We start from the raw sequence: 12,804 nt of genomic DNA, 5'->3' as shown, positions 1-12,804 counted from the left end.
CCTTGGCCTCTTTTCATCATAGACACACACTGACACACATCAAAACCAGATGACATGCTATACCTCCCCCAAACACCCTCCATTCACCGCCTGTGTGCCTCTAGCAGGACTGAACAATGTTGTAGTGGACCATTTCATTAACATTCGGCAGTTTTCCATATCAAATGATTCAAGGCCAGCGCTCATCACTGTCAGCACCACCCACTCATTGTACTTGTCCATTTCTTCAAACATATCCAACCTCCAACGCATCTCTCAGTCAGAAAATATCATTTCTAAATATAATAATAACAACAACAACAACAACAACAACATAACTGTGGTTGTTGTTATTGTTTATCTATATAATATTATATTATAATTTTTAGATATAACTATTATCTTATTTCTATATTATCATTATTAGTAGCAGTAGTACTACTAGCAATTTTACCATTTTAGATATAATTATACGATTATAATATTGTATATTTTGTTGTGGTTATTATTATTTATCTATATAATATATTAATATTTATATATACATTATCTTTTCATTGTATATTTCTTATTAGTATTATTTATCTATTTAATATTATATAATAATTTTAGATATAACTATGCATTATAATTGAATTGTATATTTATTATTAGTTTAGTAGCAGCAGCAGCAGTAATATTACTACTAATATTATATATAATATTATAATTTTAGATATTATTATACTATTATATATTTTGTTGCGGTTATTATAATTTTTCTATGTAAAATTATATTACAATTTATATATAATTATACATTATCATTTCATTGTATATTATTATTATTATTAGCAGTATGTCTACTAGTCATATTATATATATTATTATAATTTTAGATATAATTATACTATTATCATATTGCATATTTTGTTGTGGTTATTATTATTTATCTATATAATATTATATAATAATTTAAGATGTAATTATATTATTATCACATCGTTGTATATTTGTTATTAGTATTATTATCATCATTATTATTATTATATGTGTAACATGCTATACTCAACTCAACTATTTTAAAAACTATTTTTAACAGCATTTATTTCCTTAACTTTGACTTATGTTTGTATTTTTTAATAATATGTCACAGCGCAGGATGACTAAAAAAAGAAAAAGAACTAGTAAAGACAGAAAGGTCACTATTAAAGATGGACGAGTCAAGCGCATGTATGAGGAGTTTCTGAGGACTTTTAATTTGAAGCGTCTGACCGCTAACCCGGAAGTGTAGGGTATTTTGTTGTTCAGGTTCAGTTGGTGTGTCTGTGTGTGTGTGTGTGTGTGTGTGAGAGGGGCTGCTGTTGCATCTCTGATCACTGTTGGATACGAACAAGTACAAACTGAAACCTGCAATATTGGGTTTTAGGCTCGAGTCGCAACTATGTCTCGGGGGTCTATTGAAATCCCTCTGCGGGACACAGATGAGGTTTGGACTCGTTTTAATACTGTGTGGTGCTGAGTGTATTTTTATTACAGATCTATGAATAGCTATCATCTGCTAACATGCTATCATTTACGCGCTTTTGATAAGTGTACATAAACTAACAAAGGCGAATGACAGAAGTACTTCCGCGAGACTTGGGCTACTCCGTCATAATTATACAATACTTATGCAATGATGTAAAATATTTTACTTTATGGTTCTGCCAAGAAACATTATCCAATCATATTATAAGCCTTTCCTATTGGACGTTTATGTCTATATGATATATTTTGTGTCACTTATTTATTATTTATTTAGAACTAAGCAAAAAATATAAATATATATATATAGTAACGTTACATATAATATAACCAAATATGCCAGGGTTATTATATACAACAACAACAACAACAACATTTGTAATTGTACAACTGAACAATTGTACATATTAAACAGTTGCATAGTTTCTGTAGTTCGTGAGTTGTAATGTTTATATACAGTTTCCAAATGCGTTTTAATGTAAAATTTAAAATCGTTCAAATATAGACATTTTTTCCATTCCATTTTACTATAATAACGCACAATTAGAATTATTATATCAAATATAAATACTAGATTTACAATCTACATTATGATCTTCACCTCTTTTTGTAAAGAAATGTTTTAATTCTCTCCAAAAAATTGTTCAGTAGAAGTAAGTGACTAATAGGCATTTTTACAACAAAAAATTATATTTAATATATGATTATATTATATTTTTATATGATCATTTAAGATAATAATTATATTATTGTCATATCATTGTATATTTGTCTTCATTATTATTATTAATTTGTCATGCTGTGTAACATGGTCAGGGATTTTTTTTTAACCAAAAACCATGATATTATTATATATTTTTTATTATTGTATTTATTATTTATTACAGCTATTTGAGCTCTACTGTCCGTTATTATAATTTTATGTAGCTTATATGACGGACTCGTGCTGCACATGTTGCACTTAACTGTATTTTTCTTTTTTGAAATTATTTCAATCATATTTCAAGCAATTCAAAACCACAGTGCACATCTGAGGGAAATCCTCAGATCCATATATTTCCAATATTTATCGGGTCTAATATATCGGGCAAATTTTCTTGTCAGGCCGATAACATTAAAAATGAACATGTATCGGCCGATGCCGATATATCATGCATCCTTACTGAGTTCATATATGTTTTTTCTTTCTCAGGTCATTGAGCTTGACTTCGACCAGCTTCCAGAAGGAGATGAAGTCATCAGTATCCTCAAACAGGAGCACACACAGCTCCACATATGGATTGCACTCGCTGTAAGTGACACGCTTGTGTATGATGACTTCATTAGGGTTTTCTGGTGCACAGAAATCTCACGACTATTGCTTTTTTCAGTTGGAGTACTACAAACAAGGCAAGACAGAAGATTTTGTCAAGCTTCTGGAGGCGGCACGCATTGATGGAAACCTCGATTACAGAGACCACGAGAAGGACCAGATGACGTGTTTGGACACACTCGCTGCTTATTATGTCCAACAGGCTCGAAAGGAGAAGAACAAGGATGCAAAGAAGGACCTCATCAACCAGTCCACTCTTCTGTACACCATGGCAGACAAGATCATCATGTACGATCAGGTAAATCAGGGTTCCAGTGTTCATAGTCATCTTGTAGAAATCGCTGTTATTTTTTTATTACTATAAGGACGTTTAGTACCTTATGATATTTCTCATTTCCACAGAGCCATCTGCTGGGAAGAGCTTGCTTTTGTCTCTTGGAAGGAGATAAGATGGATCAAGCAGATGCTCAGTTCCAGTTTGTTCTTAACCAGTCGACAAACAACATCCCTGCACTCCTGGGTAAAAGTCACATGATCATTACACACTTTAAATGTCTGATTTAAAGCCAACATGACATCAAAATCCACCCTGCTTACCTTTAATATTTCTTAATTCCAGTCTGATTTGATTTAACGTTATACATGATCATTTTAAGAGGTCTTAGATTATATGTTAAATGTGGGGACAATAAAATATGATATCGCCTAATGTGATTATTAAGCTTTATACTATATGAGCTCATTGAATTAAATAAATGTGAGCGCTGCACGTTCAAAGTCAAAACACAGTGCTCTTGTAATAATAATTAAGTAATTGTGATTATTAAGATTTTTTGTAATGTATTTGGAAGAAGTCTCTTCTGCTCACCAAGGCTGCATTTTTAAAAATGAAAAATACAGTAAAAACAGTAATATTGTGAAATATCATTACAGCTTAAAACAGAGACCTTAAGAAACATTTCTTAATATTAATATTGAAAACAGTTGGGGTGCTTAATGTGATTCGTTTTTTCTGGATACTTTGATGAATAGAAAGTTTAAAAGAAAGCCATTTATTTGAAATATAATTTTTTTGTAACATAAATGTCTTTACTGTCCCTTTTGATGAATTTAATGCAGCCTTGCTGAATAAAAGTATCTTTTCATTTAAATGTTTTATTTACCCCAAAGTTTTAAATTGGGGTTTCCACAAAACTATTACGCAGCAAAAACTCTTTTAAACACTGATAATAATAAGAAATCAAATCATCATATTAGAATGATTTCTGAAGGATCATGTGACTCTGAAGACTGGAGTAATGATGCTGAAAATTCAGCTTTGCATCACAGGAATAAATTACATTTCAAAATGATTAAAATGGAAAATAGTTCTGTTAAATTATAATAGTATTTCACAATATTACCTTTTTTTTTTACTGTACTTTTGATTAAATATATGCAGTTTTGGTGAGAATAAGAGACCCAAACTTTTGACTGATAGTGTACATGATTTATTTTGAGATATTTTTAGGTTTGTTTTGTACAGATATACTGTATTCATTTTATTTGTGAAGGTCTTAAAAGTATGATATCCTGTAAATACATGTTCCTGGTCTTTATGTGCAGTTATCAGTCCATATTAGTCACATTATTATGTAAGCCTAATATGGAAGTTAAAATGGATGTGAATTGGATGCTGTTTCATGGTTATTGATAGATATTGTCTTGTTAAGAATGATAATTTATGTTTATGTCCTTCAACAGGTAAGGCGTGTATCTCCTTCAACAAAAAGGATTACAGGGGAGCTCTAGCCTACTACAAAAAAGCTCTTCGCACTAACCCTGGCTGTCCAGGTGAGTTTGCCAGATGTTGAAAATACTATTATCCTTTACTTGAAATCTGACCACTTCCTAGATAGTGATAGTTGATCAATTTATACTAATTAGATCTTTACATATTACACATGAATTGAGAGATAAAAAGCTTAGCTTCAATATTAAGTGTGTGTAAATATATATATATATATATACATACATACATACATACACACACATATGCATGAATATCAGTCACGTGACCTCTTACATCATCCGCTCTTTTTCCAGTTGACTGCCGCCATCTTGAGTACCTACCGAGTAACTGTTTATGGTACTGACAAGCATTAACTAGCTAGCTTGCTACTATTTACAGCTTTGTACGGATACAGTAAATGGCTACGAAAGACAACATTTCGCACCTCGACTGCCATGAAAAGAAACGCTACTTTCAAAAAAGAATATCGTTAGGGTGTGATCCCTACGCGATACCTGATAAGCCTATGTCCGCTGCTACCGAACTACCAATCCTGGCATTCAATGATATTATATGTTGATCCGACTATTTTAAGCTTTTGCCAAGCGTGTCAGAGGTTCTGGGTTCTAATCCGCACTCATATAGTTTTTTTTTTTTCTCATCAAAACCGATTATGCTTATCAGTGGTTGTATATCAGGCAGGGACACGTTTGTGTGCAGTTTGTTTTGTAATTTCACCGGAACGAATTGAGAGTCTCTCCACATTGAAGCGCGCGTCCGAGTGAAGACTGTGTGCGAGCCACAAACAAACACAGTATCCGCACCACTGATCGCAGCGGCAACGAGCACTTTGATCACTTGATTTCAGAAACAACACATTTCAGCGTCAGATCGCCTCTTATTTAACAAACAAACGAAATGAATGCTCTGCTAGTTAACTGGAGATGTTTTGTTTATTTGTATTGGTTCATTCGTACCGCGAGATGTTTCAAAAGTGGTGGGTACATGTCCCACCCACAAATTACAGCGTCTTTTTTCGTCCTGAGGGCGCCTGTAAAAGGATATTTTGGGGTCTCCTTTTTTGTTGTTGCACCCCACCGCACAACATATTGAAGGCATAGCTAGCTAGTTCCTTTGCGACTGACGTGAATCAGTCTCAAGATGGCGGCAGACAAGTTTTAGAAGTGAGGGACGTCAGTGTTGGTGACATCATCTGATATTCATCTATATAGACCCCTTTTCAGTTGGTAAACATCGTTACGTTTTTTGTGGGCGGAGCTTAGGTGGAGGCAGAACGATCCCTCTGGCGGCTTCACTAACGTTAGTTTGCAAGTTTTGTTAGCTTGTTTTTTTAACAATGACTGGAGAAAATCCGATTTTATCTCAATGTGCCAGGTCACTCACTGTCCAGGGCCGAGATTGTTATTTGCAAAAGTACATTTTAACGGACATCCCAGATTGGCTGACCCGGCATACACGCTCATTCAATGGATGGACGATCTATAACTGTACTAAATGGTCACAAGACTTGTGTGGTAGCCTACGATCTGCAGTTCTGCCTAGCCAGCGCCAAGGCCAGACAGAAGACGACAATGTAAAGAGTGACATTACGGTGCAATTTTAATGATGTGAATATTTTCTAGAAATAAAATTCCAGATACAGCATATTCATTTTTTAACTATGTATTTGATTACACTTTCTTACCAGGTTCTTCAAAAAGTCTAGTCACAATCAATCAAAACAATGTATACAATCATAGATGATTCACAAATAATCACAATAATTAAAAAAAACATTATGCGATAAAATTTCAAATTGGAGCATGTACTCCGTCGATTCTTGCACCCAACAACACAACAAGATAACATTTAATAACAATAATAATAATGTGCTGGTTTGTATTGGCCGCCTCCAGTTTTCCCTTTGTTTTGCCACCAGCTAACGCCGTGACGTAGCTGTGACGTCGGCTCAAAATTGGTCTATACATGTGTGTATGTATCGATTGATTACAAAATAACTAATTAATCACACCAAACATAAATACATATACATACTGTAATACATATTTTTACATTGAATCTCCCAACTAATGTAGAAAGATGATATAAAACAGCATATTTGAAAAAAAAATTTTTAATGGCATATTTTTACTAAGTATCCATTTCTGGGGTTGAAATGAGTAATAATAGCCATTCAATATCACAGTATAATTAAAAGCCATAATTGTTGACATTTAATAGGCTTCAAAAAATATATAGCAACTTTAATTTTAAAGTGAACTTAAAACAATTTTCACATGAAACCATTATAATAAATATTATATTAGCTGTGTTATATATTATGTACATACAGTAATTTTTGTTTCTGTCTAATTTGAAATTGAGCTGTCAGTTAGTTTTTTCCCCCCACTAAATTTATTTTGCGCATTAATTTTCACAATATTAAGAAAATTACTAGTTAAAACTTTTGGGATCTATATTTAATGTGAGGATCGATCCTCTCGATACAACGATGGTATCTAAAGTATTTACACTTATTTTCGCACCTACAATGACAAGACAAGCACATTACAGACAAGACAAGCACATTACAGACAAGACAAGCACATTACTGACAAGACAAGCACATTACAGACAAGACAAGCACATTACTGACAAGACAAGCACATTACTGACAAGACAAGCACATTACAGACAAGACAAGCACATTACTGACAAGACAAGCACATTACAGACAAGACAAGCACATTACAGACAAGACAAGCACATTACTGACAAGACAAGCACATTACAGACAAGACAAGCACATTACAGACAAGCACATTACTGACAAGACAAGCACATTACTGACAAGACAAGCACATTACTGACAAGACAAGCACATTACAGACAAGACAAGCACATTACAGACAAGACAAGCACATTACTGACAAGACAAGCACATTACTGACAAGACAAGCACATTACTGACAAGACAAGCACATTACAGACAAGACAAGCACATTACTGACAAGACAAGCACATTACAGACAAGACAAGCACATTACAGACAAGACAAGCACATTACAGACAAGACAAGCACATTACTGACAAGACAAGCACATTACAGACAAGACAAGCACATTACTGACAAGACAAGCACATTACTGACAAGACAAGCACATTACAGACAAGACAAGCACATTACAGACAAGACAAGCACATTACAGACAAGACAAGCACATTACAGACAAGACAAGCACATTACAGACAAGACAAGCACATTACTGACAAGACAAGCACATTACTGACAAGACAAGCACATTACTGACAAGACAAGCACATTACAGACAAGACAAGCACATTACAGACAAGACAAGCACATTACTGACAAGACAAGCACATTACTGACAAGACAAGCACATTACTGACAAGACAAGCACATTACAGACAAGACAAGCACATTACTGACAAGACAAGCACATTACTGACAAGACAAGCACATTACAGACAAGACAAGCACATTACTGACAAGACAAGCACATTACAGACAAGACAAGCACATTACAGACAAGACAAGCACATTACTGACAAGACAAGCACATTACTGACAAGACAAGCACATTACTGACAAGACAAGCACATTACAGACAAGACAAGCACATTACAGACAAGACAAGCACATTACAGACAAGACAAGCACATTACTGACAAGACAAGCACATTACTGACAAGACAAGCACATTACAGACAAGACAAGCACATTACAGACAAGACAAGCACATTACAGACAAGACAAGCACATTACAGACAAGACAAGCACATTACTGACAAGACAAGCACATTACTGACAAGACAAGCACATTACTGACAAGACAAGCACATTACAGACAAGACAAGCACATTACAGACAAGACAAGCACATTACAGACAAGACAAGCACATTACTGACAAGACAAGCACATTACAGACAAGACAAGCACATTACTGACAAGACAAGCACATTACTGACAAGACAAGCACATTACTGACAAGACAAGCACATTACAGACAAGACAAGCACATTACAGACAAGACAAGCACATTACAGACAAGACAAGCACATTACAGACAAGACAAGCACATTACTGACAAGACAAGCACATTACAGACAAGACAAGCACATTACAGACAAGACAAGCACATTACAGACAAGACAAGCACATTACAGACAAGACAAGCACATTACAGACAAGACAAGCACATTACTGACAAGACAAGCACATTACAGACAAGACAAGCACATTACAGACAAGACAAGCACATTACAGACAAGACAAGCACATTACAGACAAGACAAGCACATTACTGACAAGACAAGCACATTACAGACAAGACAAGCACATTACAGACAAGACAAGCACATTACTGACAAGACAAGCACATTACTGACAAGACAAGCACATTACTGACAAGACAAGCACATTACAGACAAGACAAGCACATTACAGACAAGACAAGCACATTACTGACAAGACAAGCACATTACTGACAAGTTCAAAACCAGGCAGCACGCGTCTTGACCGGCTGATCATTAGGATAGGTTTAGATGCTGACCATCCTCGGTGAGCGGAATCAATGACGTGATCATATTCTGTGATGCTAGCCAAAGGATGTGAGGAGACAGAAGCATAACTATTGAAATAAGTGAACATTTTATTTTTGACAGCTCTATTAGTGACCGACCGTACTATTGTATGTTTGTTCCAAAGTGCCGGTCAACAGGTTCACCTTTTATCTGGTCAAGACTGACAGAGCTCATTTCTGTGTAATTGTCTTATTGCAGCTGAGGTGAGACTAGGTATGGGCCACTGCTTTGTCAAGCTCAGCAAACTAGAGAAAGCTCGCTTGGCTTTTGGGCGAGCTCTGGAGCTCAACTCCAAATGTGTGGGAGCATTGGTGGGTTTGGCTGTGCTGGAGCTCAACAATAAAGAGGCCGACTCCATCAAGAACGGCGTGCAGCTGCTTTCCAGAGCCTACACCATTGACCCCAGCAACCCTATGGTGCTCAATCACCTCGCCAATCATTTCTTCTTCAAAAAGGTAAAGCTAGGTCCCTCTTGAGATCTACAGTGTAGAAGTGGAGATCTTGTACTTGATATGTTCTTTGTGGTTTTCAGGACTACAGCAAAGTGCAGCATCTGGCTCTTCATGCGTTTCACAACACAGAGGTGGAGGCTATGCAAGCTGAGAGCTGCTATCAGTTAGCTCGCTCCTTCCATGTCCAGGTAAGAAAGGGACTTATTTCATTTGAGAAATTGTAAATAAGCAGTATGGGTATATATTTCGTATATGAGAAATATAACTAGTGGTCGACCAATATTGTTTTTTTTAATCAAATCAAATTTGATTTCTGAAGGATCATGTGACACTGAAGACTGGAGTAATGATGCTGAAAATTCAGCTTTGATCACAGGAATGAATTACACTTTACTGTATATTCACATAGAAAACAGCTGATTTAAATTGGAATAGTATTTCACAATATTAGTGTTTTTGTTTATATTTTTAATCAAATAAATGCAGTCTTGGTGAGCAGAAGATACTTCTTTTAAAAACATAAAAAATCTTACTGACCCCAAACTTTTGAATGGTAGTATATATACTTTATATTTATTTTAATCAACATTTAATAAATTAGAAATAAATTAGAAAACAAATCTTTAAAATAAACATGCTTATACTTTAGATGAAACTTCTTGAATCTGCAATCCTATTACAGTATTTTTCACAAATAAGTAATTGTTTAAAAATATATGAATATGTGAATAAAAAGGAAGTAAACACTGTAACAGGGCACTCAGTAATCTGGTAATTTCGTGCGCAGTGGTAATCATATTTTTTCAAATAAAGACAAGGTACCGCTAATTTTACATACAGGGCCGCCAAAATAAAAGTCCCTCTTCCAACACATCGGCCAATGAGAAAAATTTATCGACCGATGCCGATATTTAAAAAATGCCAAATATCGCCCGATATATCGGCCTTGGCGATATATCAGTCGACCACTAAATATTACATAACATTATATATAACACATATTTTGAATTTGACTTTTATTTTTTATATTATAGTTTTAGTAATTTTGTTAATTGCTTTTATTGCTTTTATAAGGGTTTTATAGCTTTTAATTAATGTTTATCTCAACTGTAGTAATAGTAATACTTAAATTAATTTATTTCAGGTAGTTGTCAAAGCAAAATTTCTACATTTTTCATCTAATATTTATATTTAATCTTATTTTATTTCAGCTCAATTTCAGTTTCCAAAACAGATTTGTAGTAGTTTGTTTTAGTTAACAATAACAACGCTGATGCCAAAAGGATGATCAGGAGTGTTGAGGTCTGGGATCACTTGTATTGAATGGTCATTATTTTGCACTATTAACTAACTGTATATTATCTCACCTATAACATGGCTTTATAGCAAATAAATAAACAAATAAATAGGCATGACACGATAGATAGATAGATAGATAGATAGATAGATAGATAGATAGATAGATAGATAGATAGCATCGTAAACCTAAGTTAATCGTAGAGACCATTGGTAATAAACTTGCACACGTCTTTGCTTTTAGGAGGACTACGACCAAGCCTTCCAGTACTACTATCAGGCCACTCAGTTTGCTTCATCTACTTTTGTACTGCCCTTCTTTGGCCTGGGCCAGATGTATGTGTATCGCAGAGACAAGGAGAACGCTGCGCAGTGCTTTGAAAAGGTCCTGAAGGCATATCCCAACAATTATGAAACCATGAAAATCCTTGGGTCACTTTATGCCACATCGGATGACCAGGAGAAGAGAGACATTGCTAAAGTATGACATTACATATCAAAAACTGAATTACAAAAAAATGCTTTATTATTATTATTATTATATATAGAATTTAAAAAATGACTATATTATGCTTTTAAGTATGTTTTTTTTTTTTTTTTTACTTGTAGGAACATCTTAAAAAAGTCACAGTACAATATTCCGATGATGTGGAAGCCTGGATTGAGCTCGCCCAAATTTTGGAACAAACAGACATTCAGGTAACAGTGCTATTTCTATATGCGCCTGTCTTTTGACTCGTGTAACATACACCTCTCTCACTGTGAATCGCCCATCTTTCCTGCAGGGTGCTCTATCCGCATATGGCACTGCCACTCGCATCCTTCAGGAGAAGGTCCAGGCTGATGTTCCCCCTGAGATCCTCAATAATTTGGGGGCTTTACACTTCAGATTGGGAAACCTCGGCGAGGCCAAGGTAAAAAATAAATTTTTGGCTCAAATTAAAGGTGAAGTATGTTGTTTCTGCGACCCTAGTGACACTTAGCGGAGTTACAAAAATAAAACATATTTTCCAGCAACCTTGCAAACACCCCTTTCATGTGTCACGCCTCTCCATACTCAAAACATCACAAATAGCTTTTACTGGGTTTGTGAAGACATGTCTCAACAGGTAAAAGTAAGCTACTTTTAATGAACAGTCCAACACATAAAGGGCCCTATCACCCAGCACAATGCAGCGCCAAACGCGACACAAGTGTTTTTTGCTAGTTTCAGTCCGACGCAGTTATCATTTTCACGTCCTGCGTGAATAACAAATGCATTTGCGCCCATTTGTGCGTGCATGGGTGTGCTGGTCTGAAAACCAGGTGTGTTCTGGTGCATTGTTGGCACGTTGCTATTTTGAAGCAACAGAAATAGACTGTGCCATTGACCAACTGAAACCTGGTCTAAAGTCAATGGCGCAATATTTTTTTTATTTATTTAAAGAGCGCGTTAGTAATGTGCGCCTATAGGCGAGTCCGCAACGCGCGTACACTCTGCTTATTAAACACACCGGGATGCACAGCAGCACACAAACATGCCAAATATTTAAAGTAAAAGGATTACAATGTAAAAGATTATTACTGTGTACATAAAGATATGGTGGAATCCGGCTTGTCCCGTAGATGGTCTGCTTGCGCACTTTTACGATCCGTTTGCGCTCTGGAGACGCGCTCGGTCTTTCCACTATCAAATTCCGTCATGTAAATAGCGAATCCGCCAGCGCAACTGGCATTTAAAGGGAATGGGAGATGAGACTCTGATTGGTTTATTGCACGTAAATCCCAAAACACACCCATTACTCATTATGAGAATAGGGACAACCCTTTTAGACCATGGTCTAAAGCGCAGTACAATTGTACAATTGTACAATTGTCTTTCTGAATGGGTGCATGGTGATGT

The 12,804-nt window shown here is 35.3% G+C and overlaps 1 protein-coding gene across 1 annotated transcript in view; it reads left to right on the top strand.

Annotated features, from left to right (window-relative positions):
• The first annotated feature begins 1,281 nt into the window (after positions 1 to 1,281).
• The window catches only part of ctr9 (CTR9 homolog, Paf1/RNA polymerase II complex component), a 23,749-nt gene continuing 12,226 nt past the window's right edge, over positions 1,282 to 12,804 (top strand). The window contains exons 1-10 of the mRNA XM_082162046.1: positions 1,282 to 1,447; positions 2,678 to 2,776; positions 2,856 to 3,095; positions 3,200 to 3,317; positions 4,541 to 4,630; positions 9,373 to 9,629; positions 9,707 to 9,814; positions 11,167 to 11,403; positions 11,532 to 11,621; positions 11,708 to 11,836. Coding sequence (XP_082018172.1) covers positions 1,403 to 1,447; positions 2,678 to 2,776; positions 2,856 to 3,095; positions 3,200 to 3,317; positions 4,541 to 4,630; positions 9,373 to 9,629; positions 9,707 to 9,814; positions 11,167 to 11,403; positions 11,532 to 11,621; positions 11,708 to 11,836 — 1,413 coding nt within the window. The 5' untranslated portion in view covers positions 1,282 to 1,402. The remainder of the gene's footprint in view (positions 1,448 to 2,677; positions 2,777 to 2,855; positions 3,096 to 3,199; positions 3,318 to 4,540; positions 4,631 to 9,372; positions 9,630 to 9,706; positions 9,815 to 11,166; positions 11,404 to 11,531; positions 11,622 to 11,707; positions 11,837 to 12,804) is intronic.

The sequence above is a fragment of the Leuciscus leuciscus genome (genome assembly GCF_965113295.1).
Source record: "Leuciscus leuciscus genome assembly, chromosome: 2".
Lineage (NCBI taxonomy): Eukaryota > Metazoa > Chordata > Actinopteri > Cypriniformes > Leuciscidae > Leuciscus > Leuciscus leuciscus.
Note: the sequence above shows the minus strand (reverse complement) of the source record. Positions and strands in the feature narration are given on the sequence as shown.